The following is a 16375-nucleotide window of genomic DNA, read 5'->3' as shown; positions in this document are numbered from 1 at the left end:
AACTGTCAGTTGCACCTATTCCAGGAGAAAGGATGCTCTGTTCACCTCCTGGTTGGACTATCACAATGCATTCCATATGGGCCTTCCCTTGAAGCGTATCCAGAAACTTCAGTTGGGTTCAAAATGCATTAGCAAGATCAGTTATGTTTCTGGCAAATCTCATTATACCTTTGCTTGCTGAACTGCATAGGTTGGCCTCATCTCTTCTGAACTTCTGAAGTTCCCCAAAATCTGGTCAGACTAGCAGACTTGGGGACCCAATAATTCTAATTATTTTTAATAAATGTTGTGTAAAGGCTTTAAGCAACAATTGTCTTTTTGATTTACAGTTTTTACTGTAATTGGTGCTCAGAATCACTTTGCAAGAGATGGGTGGCCATATAAATTTGATCCATCAATCCTTTTCATCCCCTGTCTTGTGGCTATAACTAAACCAGTCATTCCACCTAAACACTGGGATGATTGCTCACACTTCCTAGGGTACAGCTGATGGCCATCCTGCCCCACTGGCACCCATTCTATCTGAACATACTAGGGCATAGGGCAAACTCCATCTTGCATAGGGATGCTCACTTTCAGGTAGGTCAAAAAGTTTACTACGTCTTGACTCTGAAGTTCATCTGCTCTGTGGATTAGCTACAAGAGGCACAATCATGTTTTTCCCTGTCTGGTGTGCAAACAACATTTATTGCCCAACGGATAGGACAATGGCTTTTCCTCGCAATTAACAGAAGAACAGTAATTCTTATTTTATCCCCTGTGGATTTCCACCACAAAAATCTTCACAGGTAAAACTAGCATTAAAAAACATGTTCTGGGTTCTCCCTGTGGTGGAGGACTTTACTTTGTCTTCCAGAAAGCTCACTCCAGGGTTCAGTGAGATTCAGCTGGCCTTTGCCTCAAAGCCAAACACAAGCAAGAGAAAGCGTGACTGAGTAGCTTATTGATCGATTGGTCTTGCAGCCTTAAAATTAAAATAAAATAAAGCAGATAATCTAATTTCAGAATAAGATAGATGGGAGGAAATAAAGGGACGAAATACCAATTTGCCCTGAGGCCATCCAGGCAGTCTCAACCATAAATCTGGTGAGATTTTAAATGCTCCCTGCAATTCAGCTTCTGCACAAACCTTGATTTCTGATCTAGGAGGGAAGGTGACAAGAATGACTGGGCTGCCTCTCCCGCTGCTGGTGCTCCTCTGTCTCCTGCCTCCAAAGAATGCTAAGAAGATTCAAACCATATGTCACTTGCCCAAACATTTACAGTTTCAACATTCATGGGAATTTTACAGGCCTGGTGATCTGAATATTGGGGGCAATTTGCCTCTGGCTAGTTTTTTCTTCTTAAGAATCCCAGATTTTCAAAACGACCCATTTCAACTTAATCATCGAATGGCGTAAGTTTCACCTGGAGGGGAAAGATGTAGGTGATTGTTTTCTTTCCTTTGGCTTCAGGGCCTCTATTAAGACATACTTATTCTAAGGGTCTTCAGATCTTTGTCTTTGTCTCAATAAAGAGGCAAATTTAAGAAATAGGCTAGAATTTCCCAACTTCCCAGAACTCTTCATGAGGAAGATGACACCCCACATAATGCTGGGGAGGGTCAACACTTTAGAGATCCTGCTACGCTAGTGAAGAGTTTGACTTATAATATTAATTTGGAAAATTATGACTTTATGCTCCAAGGAGACACAAAAAAGTCAAGACCAACTTCAACAGCACCCAAAATATAATGCTCCCCAATGTTTTTCTGACTACAGAATCAAACCCCCAAATTACCAACAGCTCCTGGCCTTGATGTTTGCTGTCACGGAAGTGAACAAGGATCTGGATCTCCTCCTCAACATCACACTTGGCTTCCACATCTATGAGAATAGCCAGACTCAGAGTAAGATTTCTTTATGGAGTCTCTCCCTGCTCTCCACACATGGCCGAATGATTCCAGGTTATAAATGTGACCAGCAGGATACTCTGCTCTCTGTCATTGGAGGTGACAATGCCAAATCTTCAAGGCTCATGGCCTCCATCTTCAGCCTCTTCAAGGTCCCACAGGTAAGGGGGCTCTTTTGTATACAGTATGAAGTAGACAAAGATCCAGAAGCCAAGTGTCAACACTATAACGAATCTGGCTGCAGCCATTTGTGCTCGTTCTACGTTATACAAGAATGAGAGAAGGTGCGGAGGATTTCTAGTAATCTAAACATTTTACTGTCTCGTATGATGATATTGATATAATTCTGAAAGAGGAATTATTTCCTGACTTTCATAAAAGTTTATCATCTTTCTGCACCTTTCAGTTCAGTTTATTCCCTGGATCAGGTTGATAGTTTGTTGCTTTGACTTCTGATCTATCACAACCAGGCAGAACAGCTAACTGGGGGCTCTTCCCAGGAAGGGAGGAAGATAAAGTGGATAAACCACGACTGGTGGGGCAATAAACCACACAATGGGGACCCTTAAAATCAGCATTAAAATGTACTTTGTCTTTTAAAGAGGATTCTCATTTTCTGCAGCTCGGAGTTGGCTTTGAGTTCACTCAAGGGGACAGAAGAGTTTACCCTTCCTTCTTCCGGATTAATCCCATGGAATTTCCTCAGTATGTGGGTTTAGTCCAGCTGCTCCTGCATTTCCAGTGGAACTGGGTTGGTCTTCTGGCCCCCGAAAATGACAGTGGGGAACATTTCGTCTCGTCTCTGGTGCCAATGCTCAAGGAGAAGGAGATCTGCCTGGCCTTCACTGAAATGATGAAAGCTGATTTTTATGCTGCTTCAGGGTCAAAATTAATTCATATTTTCAACAGTTGGTCTATAGGGGAAGTGATTATTTTGTTTGGAGATTCCAGTACTATTACAAATGTACAGGCGGTTCTGTTTGTTTATGAAAAACGAAGAAAGGCATCATTTCGCAAAGTTTGGATCTTTACATCCAATTGGAAATTTCATGTGATGAAATCTCAATACATTTTGCAAGTTATAAAGCCCTTCCATGGAGCTTTGCATTTTAGGGACCACACTGGGGATGTCTCAGAATTCAGCCATTTTCTCATGTCTTTAGACCCTTTGAAACCACAAGGGGACATTTTTCTCCCACTATGGTGGGAAAACGTCTTTTACTGCAAGATCCACAATCCAGGCAAGATCCCTTCAAAGGGGGGGAAAACATGTACTGGAAAGGAGAATTTACACAATCTGCCATCTTACGTGTTTGAAGCAAGTATGACCGGTGAAAGTTACAATATCTACAATGCCATTTATGCAGTGGCACACGCATTGGATGCAGTGTATGAATCTGGAGCACGACCAATCATAATCAGGCTTGGAAAGAGGATCTCAAATGTCCAGTCATGGCAGGTAATTTCTGTGACTATTTTTTATCCAGTCCATTTCCTGGACTGGATAAAGGTTTTTAATGCAACACACAGATAAGATAAAATAAGATAGATAAGATAACCTTTATTGTCATTTTTTATTGTGGGCACATTGGCACACGTTAAAAATGGAATTTTGTTTCTTGCTCTCAAAAGTGTACATATACATAACACACATTTAAACATGCTATATACAACATATATATAAACCTACACCCTTGCATATAAATGACAAGTAAATAATCACTGTCCATCTTGAATATATAACGGAAAGAAGAACCTTTAGTGTTCACAAGGTTAACACTATATGGAATGAAACTGTGACTGAATCTGGATTATCTGCTTTGGATACCACAAAAACCCCTTCTCCCAGAAGGTAATAAGGGAAACAGTTCATCAAGAGGGATTGCAGTGTCCCAGATAATCTTGCAGAACTTTCTCAACCATCGCTTATGTGCCATGTCCTGGATGGAAGGAAGGGAACTGCCAATAATCTATTCTGCCATCCTCACCACTCTCTGCACTGCCTTCCTGTCCAAAGCAGTGATACTTCCAGATCAGACAGGATGCTCTTGATCGTCCCTCTATATAAAGTGTAAGGACAGGGGAAGAAATAGAATAGAATAGAATAGAATAGAATAGAATAGAATAGAATAGAATAGAATAGAATAGAATAGAATAGAATAGAATAGAATAGAATAGAATAGAATAGAATAGAATAGAATAGAATAGGAGTAGAGTAGAAAATATGAAATAGAATAGAATAGAATAGAATAGAAAATATGAAATAGAATAGAATAGAATAGAATAGAATAGAATAGAATAGAATAGAATAGAATAGAATAGAATAGAATAGAATAGAATAGAATAGAATAGAATAGAATAGGAGTAGAGTAGAAAATATGAAATAGAATAGAATAGAATAGAATAGAAAATATGAAATAGAATAGAATAGAATAGAATAGAATAGAATAGAATAGAATAGAATAGAATAGAATAGAATAGAATAGAATAGAATAGAATAGAATAAACAGAGTTGGAAGGAACCTTGGAAGTCTTCTAGTCCAACCCCCTGCTCTAGCAGGAGAACCTATACCATTTCAGACAAGTGACTGTCCAGTCTCTTCTTAAAAATCTCCAGGGATGGAGCACCCATGATTTCATGAGGCAAGCTGTTCCACTGGTTAATTGTCCTCACTGTTAGGAAGTTTCTGCTTAATTCTAGATTGCTTTGCTCTTCAATCAGTTTCCAACCACTGTTTCTTGTCTTAGACTCTGGTGCTTTGGAGAATAATTTGACCCCCTCTTCTTTGTGGCAGCCCCTCAAATACAGGAATACTGCTATCATGTCGCAGTTTCTTCTTTTCTCAATTTTACTTTAAAGCCGTCCTGATGAGTTGGGCCAGTCTATTTTCAAGTACATTTTTGCCTGTTTTCATGAGGTGCAGCCCATCCCTTGCCAAGAGTCCTTTGCATAGGAAATGCTTGTGCAAAAGCAACCTTTGTAACAAACAAAAACACTTGAAGTAGTCCTAGTGGTTTCTTGGTCTGAAATTCATGACAATTCTACATAGCAGAGTAAGAAACCAGGGCAAGAAATTCCTTCCATGTAGCCCTACTGGGTCAGATCTAGTTCCTGCATTCTGCTTTCCTTAGCTTTCAGCTAGAGAAAATCACTGGAATTATACAGTGATGTGATAGAAATGATTTAATCGTTCCTAAAATGCATTACTCATTTTCAAGACTTTGGGCGAAAATCAAAGATTAAAAATAGCCTATTATCACAGGAATAAAAAATCATAGAAATTTTAAAGTTTGAAAAGTGGCATCAAAATCTTTCTTTGTAGGTATCATTCTGGGAAAAAATGCAGCTGAAGGAGCCATAGTGCATATGCTGAATGTGAAAGAGAAAATTTTGTAGGGGAAATAGTTTTAAAAAACGGTGTTATTCCTGATTGCTCAGATCTCCACCAACAAAACTCTTCTAGATTTTTAGATTTATGCAAATCCCCTAAGACGATGGCCATCACACAATGATAGAATCCATGATGTCTCATTTGTGGCTTTCAGCCAATTAATCCCATTTCTTTTCATTCAGCTTCTTCCCTATTTGAGGAACATCCAGTTCAACAACAGTGCTGGAGAGAAAATCTCCTTCTCAGAAAATGGACTGGGATCTGCTCGTTATGATCTTCTCAACTGGATTCTCCTCCCCAATCTATCTTTTGTCCACATGAAAGTTGGACGAATAGATCCTGGAGCTTCTGCTGGCCAGGATTTCAACATTAACTCCAATGCAATTGTCTGGGCAAAAAAGGTGAGCTGGAAGATAAAATAAATTCAACAAAAGACTTGTTTTCTTCTGGGGATTAAGCATATCCTCCTCCTTACCAGAAAACAGGTCACTGAATCAAAACTTTGGCAACCATTTCATGAAAAAAAACTATTTTGCATGTAACATATTTGAGGTCTGATCTGTGACATATTAAAAAGGGTTGAGATTAGGAAGAACTTCTTCTTGAAATCCAAGATACAGTTACAGCAGCCAACAGTGGTTTCCATCGACCATTCCCATTCAGTTGCATCCCCTTTTGCTTTAGAAAAGCTATAGCAAAATTCAAAAGCTTTCTTTGCGTGTCAAGTCCGAGTTCCCATCTCCAGCATCCATTGGTGGTTTGGAATGGAACTGGCCTTAATTTCCCTGTGCCTTTTCCTGGTTATGCTAGAACCCAGTTAACCATTTCTTTTGAAGACGTCCTGATGATGGATACGTTGTTGTTAGTTGCGAAGTCGTGTCCGACCCATCGCGACCCTATGGACAATGTTCCTCCAGGCTTTCCTGTCCTCTACCATCTTCTGGAGTCCATTTAAGCTCACGCCTACTGCTTCAGTGACTCCATCCAGCCACCTCATTCTCTGTCGTCCCCTTCTTCTATTGCCCTCAATCTTTCCCAGCATTAGGCTCTTCTCCAGTGAGTCCTTCCTCCTCATGAGGTGGCCAAAGTATTTGAGTTTTAGCTTCAGGATCTGGCCTTCTAAAGAGCAGTCAGGGTTGATCTCCTCTAGGACTGACCGGTTTGATCGCCTTGCAGTCCAAGGGACTCACAGGAGTCTTCTCCAGCACCAGAGTTCAAAGGCCTCAATTCTTTGGCGCTCAGCCTTTCTTATGGTCCAACTTTCACTGCCATACATTGCAACTGGGAAGACCATAGCCTTGACTATACGCACTTTTGTTGACAGGGTGATGTCTCTGCTTTTTAGTGTGCTGTCTAGATTTGCCATGGCTTTCCTCCCGAGGAGCAAGCGTCTTTTAATTTCTTGACTACAGTCCCCATCTGCAGTGATCTTGGAGCCCAGGAAAATAAAATCTGTCACTACCTCCATTTCTTCCCCATCTATTTGCCAGGAATTGAGAGGGCCGGATGCCATGATCTTGGTTTTCTTAATGTTTAGTTTCAACCCAACTTTTGCACTCTCCTTCTTCACTCGCAACAAGAGACTCTTCAGTTCCTCTTCACTTTCTGCCATTAGAGTGGTATCATCTGCATATCTTAGGTTGTTGATATTTCTTCCAGCAATCTTAATTCCAACTTTTGACTCCTCTAGCCCTGCCTTTCTCGTGATGTGCTCTGCATATAAGTTAAATAAGCAAGGCGACAGTATACAGCCTTGCCGGACACCTTTCCCAATTTGGAACCAATCAGTGGTTCCGTGTCCAGTTCTCACTGTTGCTTCTTGGCCCGCATATAGGTTTCTCAAGAGACAAATAAGATGTTCTGGTACTCCCATCTCTTTAAGAACTTGCCACAGTTTGTTATGATCCACACAATCAAAGGCTTTAGCATAGTCAATGAAGCAGAAGTAGATGTTTTTCTGGAACTCTCTAGCTTTCTCCATTATCCAGCGTATGTTGGCTATTTGATCTCTAGTTCCTCTGCCTCTTCGAAATCCTGCCTGTACTTCTGGTAGTTCTCGATCCACATACTGCTGGAGTCTAGCTTGTAGGATTTTAAGCATAACTTTACTAGCATGAGAAATGAGTGCAATGGTGCGATAGTTTGAACATTCTTTGGCACTGCCTTTCTTTGGAATTGGAATGTAAACTGATCTTTTCCAATCCTGTGGCCACTGTTGAGTTTTCCAAATTTGCTGGCAAATTGACTGTAGCACTTTTACTGCATCGTCTTTTAAGATTTTGAATAGCTCAGCTGGAATACTGTCACCTCCACTAGCTTTGTTGTTGCTCAGCTTTTCTAAGGCCCACTTCACTTCACATTCTAGGATGTCTGGCTTGAGGTCAGTGACCACGTCATTGTGATTATCAGGGACGTTAAGCTCATTCTTGTATAGTTCTTCTGTGTAATTTTGCCATCTCTTCTTAATCTCTTCTGCCTCTGTTAGGTCCCTGCCATTTTGGTCCTTTATCATGCCCATTTTTGCATTGAACGTTCCCTTCATCTCTCCAATTTTCTTGAAAAGATCTCTGGTCCTCCCTATTCTATTGTTTTCTTCTATTTCTTTGCACTGTTCATTTAAGAAGGCATTCTTATCTCTTCTAGCTATTCTCTGGAATTCTGCATTCAATTGGGCGTATCTTTCTTTTTCTCCCTTGCCTTTTGCTTCCCTCCTTTCCTCAGCTATTTGCAAAGCTTCCTCAGACAGCCATTTTGCTTTCTTGCATTTCTTTTTCTTTGGGATGGTTTTGGTTGCTACCTCTTGTACAATGTTGCGAACCTCTGTCCATAGTTCTTCAGGCACCCTGTCTATCAGATCTAATTCCTTAAATCTATTTGTCACCTCTACAGTATATTCAACGGGGATATGATTTAATTCATACCTGACTGGCCTGGTGCTTTTCCCTACTTTCTTCAGTTTAAGCCTAAACTTTGCAACAAGAAGCTCATGGTCTGAGCCACAGTCAGCTCCTGGTCTCGTTTTTACTGACTGTATAGAGCTTCTCCATCTTTGGCTGCAGAGCATATAGTCAATCTGATTTCTGTGTTGACCGTCTGGTGATGTCCATGTGTAGAGCCGTCTCTTGGGTTGTTGGAAAAGAGTATTTGCTATGACCATCGTATTCTCTTGACAAAATTCTATCAGCCTGTGCCCTGCTTCATTTTGTACTCCAAGGCCAAACTTGCCTGTTATTCCGGTTATCTTTTGGCTTCCTACTTTAGCATTCCAATCCCCCATGATGATAAGGACATCATTTTTTGGTGTTAGTTCTATAAGGTGCTGTAGGGCTTCATAGAACTGGTCAATTTCATCCTCTTCAGCACCGGTGGTTGGGGCATAGACTTGGACTACTGTGATATTTAATTTAATTTAATTTAATAACATTTATATACCGCCCTTCTCCCTGAGGACTCAGGGCGGTTCACAGGGCAGAATAAAATAACCAATACAAACATTAAAAACAGATTAAACAATTGCCCTAGTTAAAAACAATATAATACAACGCTAAAAACCCCCAGAACAATTAAAAAAAACAAAAAATAAAACAACCCCAACACTCCCCCTCAGGCTAGGCCGGCTTGTACAAACAAAAATGTCTTGAGATCGCGGCGAAAGGAGCGAAGATCGGGCGCCATCCGGAGCTCTACCGGTAGCTGATTCCACAGCTCCGGAGCGCCCACAGAGAAGGATCTCCCCCTGGGGGCCACCAATCGACATTCTCTGATCGGTGGCACCCTGAGGAGGCCCTCTCTGTGGGAACGCACAGGGCGCAGGGGGCTTGATGCCGGCAGCAGATGTTCCCTAAGGTACTCCGGCCCCATGCCATGGAGTGCTTTGAATACCGTTACCAGTACCTTGAATCTCACCCGGAAGACAACTGGCAACCAATGCAGCTCACGGAGCAGAGGTGTAACGTGGGAGTATCGGGAGACTCCCAACACCACTCTCGCGGCTGCATTCTGTACCAGTTGGAGCTTCCGAGTGGTCCTCAAGGGCAGCCCCATGTAGAGAGCGTTGCAGTAGTCCAGACGAGAGGACACGAGCGCATGAGTGACCGTGCACAGATCATCCCGGCTAAGATAGGGCCGCAACTGACGCACCAGGCGAACCTGTGCAAAGGCCCCCCTAGTCACGGCTCCTATATGATCTTCCAAGGTGAGCCGTGAATCTAGGAGGACCCCCAAGTTGCGAGCCCTATCTACGGGGGGTAATAATTCACCCCCCATAGTTAGAGATGGAATATCCGAATAAACCCGGGATGAAGATATGCAAAGCCACTCAGTCTTGTCGGGGTTGAGCTGGAGTCTGTTCCTCCCCATCCAGACCCGAACCGCCTCCAGGCAACGGGACATCACGTCGAGGGCATCACTGGGGTGGTTTGGGGTCGAAAAGAAAAGTTGGGTATCATCAGCGTACTGATGATACCCAACTCCAAAGCCACGAATGATCTCACCCAGCGGCTTCATATAGATGTTGAACAGGAGAGGCGAGAGGACCGACCCCTGAGGAACTCCACAAATGAGAGACCTCGCGGTCGACCTCTGTCCCCCTGCCAACACCGACTGCGAACGTCCCAAGAGATAGGAGGAGAACCACCGTAAAACCGTGCCTCCCACTCCCAATCCCCTGAGACGCCGCAGCAAGATACCATGGTCGATGGTATCGAAAGCCGCCGAGAGGTCTAATAGGACTAGGACAGAGGAATGCCCCCTGTCCCGAGCCCTCCAGAGATCATTCACCAGCGCGACCAATGCCGTCTCCGTGCTGTGCCCGGGCCTGAAACCCGATTGGTACGGGTCTAGATAATCCGCTTCATCCAGGACCAGAGGGAGCTGATGCGCCACCACACTCTCAACAACCTTCGCAAGAAAGCGAAGGTTGGAGACAGGACGAAAGTTATTCAATACAGCAGGGTCCAGGGCAGGCTTCTTGAGGAGAGGCCTCACCACCGCCTCCTTCAAGACGGCGGGGAAGATACCCTCACTCAAAGAAGCCGATATAACTGCCTGGAACCAGCTGCGTGTCCTCTCCCGGGCTGCATATTGAATGGTTTGCCTTGGATTCGAACTGAGATCATTCTGTCATTTTGAGGGTTGTATCCAGTATTGCTTTTCCTACTCTTTTATTGACTATGAAGGCTACTCCATTTCTTCTGAGGGATTCTTGCCCGCAGTAGTATACCTGATGGTCATCTGAATTAAATTCACCCATTCCTGTCCATTTTAGTTCGCTGATACCTAAGATGTCGATGTTCAGTCTTGTCATCTCTTGTTTGACCACGTCCAGCTTGCCTTGATTCATGGATCTTACATTCCAGGTTCCTATGGAGAAAAAATCTTTACAGCATCGGACTTTCCTTTCACCACCAGACACATCCACAGCTGAGCGTCCTTTCGGCTTTGGCCCAGTCGCTTCATTCTTTCTGGCGCTACTAGTACTAGCCCTCTGCTCTTCCCCAGTAGCATATTGGACGCCTTCCGACCTGAGGGGCTCATCTTCCAGCGTCATATCGTTTTGCCTTTTGGTACTGTCCATAGGGTTTTCATGGCAAAGATACTGGAGTGGTTTGCCATTTCCTTCTCCAGTGGATCACGTTTTGTCAGAACTCTCTGCTATGACCTTTCCGTCTTGGGTGGCCCTGCACGGCATAGCTCATAGCTTCATTGAATTACGCAAGCCCCTTCGCCACGACAAGGCAGTAATCCATGAATCCATGATGATGGATATAAAAATGTACAAATGGATAAATGAAGCACATTCAATTCTTAGGCCACCTACGTTATTTCTCTTTTCTCTTTCAGAATGTGCCCTTTGCCAGGTGTGGCATGAAGAGGTGCCAGGCAGGAGAGAGGAGAAGAGTTCCAGAGGGCGAGCAGGTTTGCTGCTACCAATGTGCCCCTTGCCCAGAAGGGACCGTTTCTAATCAGACAGGTACTGCACACTTTTAAGTGGATATTTTCCAGGATGAAGCAAGCCATTCATAGAAACAAATATCAATTTTGTTGTCATTCTGGTAGATTCTTTAAAATAGTCAGGCTTTTCAGCAGAACCTCTGAGTCATGCTCCCCTGACCAACTTTCCTGCTGCTCATAAATTTAATGCAAGATAGTTTCAGCGTACAATTCATGGGATCCCTATTGGACCTTCTACTCCTTCTCTTACAAGGCACCAGGAAATACAGTTACCAATCTTTTCACGAAGGAGAAGAGTGTAAGGTTCAAGTTATGATTTTCATTATTTTGGGTGTGCTTCTTCTGTCAATAGTACCAGTCTCCCAGGAGATTGATAGACCTGTTGGAGAAAGAGAGGATCGATCTACCTATGTCTGCCTTCTCTGAAAAAAATAGTCTCAATGAAGAGATGCAAAATACAAAGCAGAGTAGTTGAGCCAAAGAGCTGAAAACATCCTTGCCTCTGACTAATGTACCCTCAGGATTATGAGTATTAAATAATGATTAGCCCTTTTTGATAAACCATGAAATGTAAAGTGACTCTTGATTTCAGATGCTCCTCACTGTGGCCCGTGTCCAGAAGACCAATATCCTAACAAGGACAAGAACCATTGCATTGCCAAGAAGATACACTTCCTTGACTATCAAGATACTTTAGGATATACTTTAGCTTCTCTAGCTCTTTGTCTCTCTATGATCACATCTGCAGTCCTGGCGATTTTCCTTAAGCATCACGACACACCAATTGTCCGGGCAAACAACCGAGATCTCACCTACATCCTCCTGGTCTCCCTCCTGCTCTGCTTCCTCTGCTCCTTCCTCTTTATTGGTCAACCAGGGAAGCTCACCTGTCTCTTACGACAAACTGCCTTTGCCATCTTCTTTTCCCTTGCGGTTTCCTCTATCTTGGCAAAAACTGTCATGGTGGTTCTGGCCTTCATGGCTACCAAACCAGGGAACAAAGCAAGGAAACTCTTAGGAAAGCCACTGACCAACTCCATTGTCTTAGCCTGTCCCCTGGTCCAAGCAGTTCTTTGTGCCACTTGGCTGGTAACCTCGCCACCATTTCCCCACTTGGACTTCCACTCCTTGGTAGGAGAGACCATCTTGGAATGTAATGAAGGTTCAACTTCAATGTTTTACACTGTCCTTGCCTACCTGGGTTTTTTGGCTTTCATCAGTTTCACTGTGGCCTTTCTGGCTAGGAAATTGCCTGACAGCTTTAATGAAGCCAAGTTCATTACTTTCAGCATGTTAGTCTTTTGCAGCGTTTGGATCACCTTTATCCCCACCAATCTGAGCACCAAAGGGAAATCCATGGTGGCCGTGGAGATCTTCTCTATATTAGCCTCTGGGGCTGGTCTCTTGGCTTGTATCTTTTTCCCCAAATGCTACATTATTCTACTGAGGCCCAATCTGAATTGTAGGGAAAATATCATAAGGAACAAAAATCTCTAACTAAGGGAGGCATGGGGAAGATATTTATTTTAAGGCATGATTAGTAGCTGATGACATTTCTAAAATATGATAGCAGAGAAGGAGGAACATGTCCATTAAATAATGCCTTAACATGTGTTATAACTGGTTTTCTAGTTTAATGAGGAGAAGGACGAGGGGGGACATGATAGCAGTGTTCCAATATCTCAGGGGCTGCCACAAAGGACAGGCAGTCTGTTCTGTCCCCCCCCCCCTGGGTACAAACAGACAGACAAGCAGGTACAACTAGCAAGCGTTAATTCCTCATAGTAATTGCCTTCTGATAAGGCCTTGGCAGCAAAATACAAACAGTCAGCCAAAATAGGCTGGTTACCTCAAGCGTCCACTGGAATGAGATAACTTCCAAACAGTTACTCAAAATGAGTCAAAGCAAACAAGCAAACAGTCCAGAAACAAAGGGACAGAAGCGTTGTCAAGAATTCAGGCCAGGGTTTCAAACAAGTAGTAAATCCGACAGAATTCCAAAGATGTGACCAGAAGTTGATTAAATTATTGTTCGTCACAAAGTCCTGAGAGCAGCCACACACCCTTTTGTACCTTGTGGGGTGTGGCTCAGCGGATCAGCTAATCCCTGACCCTCCTACTCTTCCTACGCTGCTGTAAATGCTTGGCTCTGTGCCGTTCTTGGGGATCTAGCCATGATTCATCTCCGCTACCCTCCATCTGCTGCAGCTGCTCTGGCTCACTCCCAGCCTGGCTAATCACAGGCTGCTCCTGTAGGCCTTTAGATGGAGACGGAGGCCTTGCCAGAGGGGAGGGTCCCAGAGAGGGAGGCCTTGCCAGTTCCTCCCCATCATCCTCAGAGTCCTCTTCCTCAGGTAGGACAGGCTCAGGGGTCGGGACCACAACACTGTTAAGCTATTCTCCCAAGCACCCAAAGGCAGGACAAGAAGCAACGGATGGAAACTTATCAAGGAGAGAAGCAACCTAGAACCTTAGGAGAAACTTCCTGACCCTTAGAACAACTAACCAGTGGAACAACCTGCTTCCAGAAGCTGTGAATGCTCCAACACTGGAAGTTTTTAAGAAGAGACTGGCCAGCCATTTGTCTGAAATGGTATAGGGTTTCCTGCCTGAGCCAGTGGTTGGACTGGATGACCTGCAAAGTCCCTTCCAACTTTACTGTTATTGTTATTGTTATTGTTATTGTTATTGCTATTGCTATTGCTATTGCTATTGCTATTGTTATTGTTACAATAAAAGTCAATTGATTTGGGTGATATAGAAATTTAATCAATCAATCAATATATCTGTTGTCAGCAGTAATGATGTGGCCTTTTTCTCCCCATATCTTCAATTGTCTTCATTGTCCCCAGCGAAGCTGAGGGCCCTATATAGAAATAAAGATTGGTGTTAAATATGTGTTTTTTATTTCAAGAGGGATATTTTCTCATTTTATTTTTTTTTGCTATTTTAGCATTTTAAAGGATGTTGTTTCATGTCAGTGTTTTTGAGCATATATGTTTGTCTCCATAGTCTCCTAATAATCATACAATGCTACTGTTCTTTTTTTTTTTTTTGTGGTGGAGATGAAATTGTCAATCTGTTACCCAATTCTGCTGTGCTGCCTCTTCAATTGGCAGCGTTTATGCCTGGGATGAGAAAATACACATATTGCTTTAACTAACCCTTGTGCCATGTCATATCTCAGGTAACAGAGTAAGAGTTGAAAGGGACTTTGAAGGTCTTCTAGTCCAACCCCCTATTTCTCAGAGCTCCTCTGTACATCATGATGCTCTATGATAATTGCATCCCCATAGAGATTTGCACCTGTACAGAATCAAAGTGCAGGACCAAAAGCAAATAAGCAAGGCTCACTGCAGTGTTGTATTAGTCAGAATGTTTGGTTTTTTGGTGGGGGGGGGGGCTCTTCCAAAATAATAATGGGAAACACATCCTTGCAGACAAATAAATGAGCTCATATATATACATTCAGGAAAGAAGGAGAAAATGATGTAGGAAAGAAAGGATTTAATTAATTTAATTTATTAATATTTCTATACCGCCCTTCTCCCGAAGGACTCAGGGCGGTGAACAGGGCAAGAATAAAAAGACAGAATTACAAAAGTTAAAAAATAATTAAATACATACCCACTAAAAAACAATTAATACATAGTAAAAACCCCAATAAAATACAATAAAAAACCCCACCAATCCCCCATCAGGACAGGCCAGCTTGTTCGAACAAGTATGTTTTTAGATTGCGGCGAAAGGAGCGAAGATCGGGTGCCATCCGGAGCTCAACCGGTAACTGATTCCATAGTACCGGGGCGCCCACAGAGAAGGATCTCCCCCTGGGGGCCACCAATCGACATTCTCTGACCGGTGGCATCCTGAGGAGGCCCTCTCTGTGGGAACGCACAGGGCGGAGGGAAGTTGATGCCGGCAGCAGGTGTTCCCTAAGGTACTCCAGACCCCTGCCATGTAGGGCTTTGAACACCATTACTAGTACCTTGAATCTCACCCGGAAGACAACTGGTAACCAATGCAGCTCACGGAGCAGAGGTGTAACATGGGAGTATCGGGAGACTCCCAACACAACTCTCGCGGTTGCATTCTGTACCAGTTGGAGCCTCCGGGTGGTCCTCAAGGGAAGCCCCATGTAGAGAGCGTTGCAGTAGTCTAGATGAGAGGTCACGAGCGCGTGAGTGACCGTGCATAAATCATCCCGGCTTAGATAGGGCCGCAACTGGTGCACCAGGCGAACCTGGGCGAAAGCCCCCCTAGTCACAGCCACTATGTGGTCTTCCAAGGTGAGCCGTGAATCTAGGAGGACTCCCAAGTTTCGAGCCCTATCTACGGGGGGTAATAGTTCACCCCCCATAGAAAGAGATGGAATATCCGAATAGACCCGGGATGAAGGTATGCAAAGCCACTCGGTCTTGTCGGGGTTGAGTTGAAGTCTGTTCCTCCCCATTCAGACCCGAACCGCCTCCAGGCAATGGGACATCATGTTAAGGGCATCACTGGGGTGGTTTGGGGTTGAAAGAAAAAGCTGGGTATCATCATATATATGATGCATATATAAATACATATATAAATGTTTTAAGTAAATAAATATTCATAAGTAATAACATAATATATCTCCTTTGCTTCAGTCCTCTACTGAGAACAATAGTTACAAGAAACATTTTCATCTTGAGATGCAGAGGCTGCTTTGGATATGCTCTGATATTGCTTATGTCTGGATGTGTCTATTAAATAATCCTGATTTTCCCTATACAGAGAAATTGTTTTAAAAGGAGCAATCCCCACTGATCCCTATTGTCTAGCCCCACAAAGAGTTGAATACAAAATAAAACATCTCTCCAACCCTTCTCGAGAGACACAGAAATCTCTCTATTGTCTTGGGTCCAGTACTTTTGAGGGATTTTCTGAGTTTGAGTCAATCAAATTGGGTATAGTTTAGAAAGATCCCATTACATCAATGCAAAGGAAATATCCAGAAAGAGAATGTGACTAAAACTAAGAAGATCTTCTCCTGAGTAGAAAGTCTTTGCCAATGGAGAAGATTTCCTCTTTGCCTCTTGAGGTCTAGAAACAAATATGTGATGTGTCATATCTGCCATCACACCACTGCAGCCCTGCTTTGCTTTGATGGCAG

General features: G+C 43.2%; 1 protein-coding gene across 1 annotated transcript; it reads left to right on the top strand.

Moving 5' to 3' along the window:
- Nucleotides 1-1391: 1391 nt before the first annotated feature.
- Nucleotides 1392-12732, top strand: LOC310632908 (vomeronasal type-2 receptor 26-like; the record flags this gene model as incomplete). The annotated part of the gene is made up of 5 exons (XM_083350350.1): nucleotides 1392-1396; nucleotides 1761-2052; nucleotides 2514-2696; nucleotides 11125-11254; nucleotides 11828-12732. 5 exons carry the CDS (start codon nucleotides 1392-1394, stop codon nucleotides 12730-12732), a joined length of 1515 nt encoding a protein of 504 aa, XP_083206476.1.
- Nucleotides 12733-16375: the final 3643 nt, after the last annotated feature.

This window comes from Vipera ursinii (genome assembly GCF_947247035.1).
Source record: "Vipera ursinii genome assembly, chromosome: 1".
Taxonomy (NCBI): domain Eukaryota; kingdom Metazoa; phylum Chordata; class Lepidosauria; order Squamata; family Viperidae; genus Vipera; species Vipera ursinii.
The sequence above is the reverse complement of the archived record's forward strand: the minus strand, read 5'-3'. Positions and strand labels throughout refer to the sequence as shown.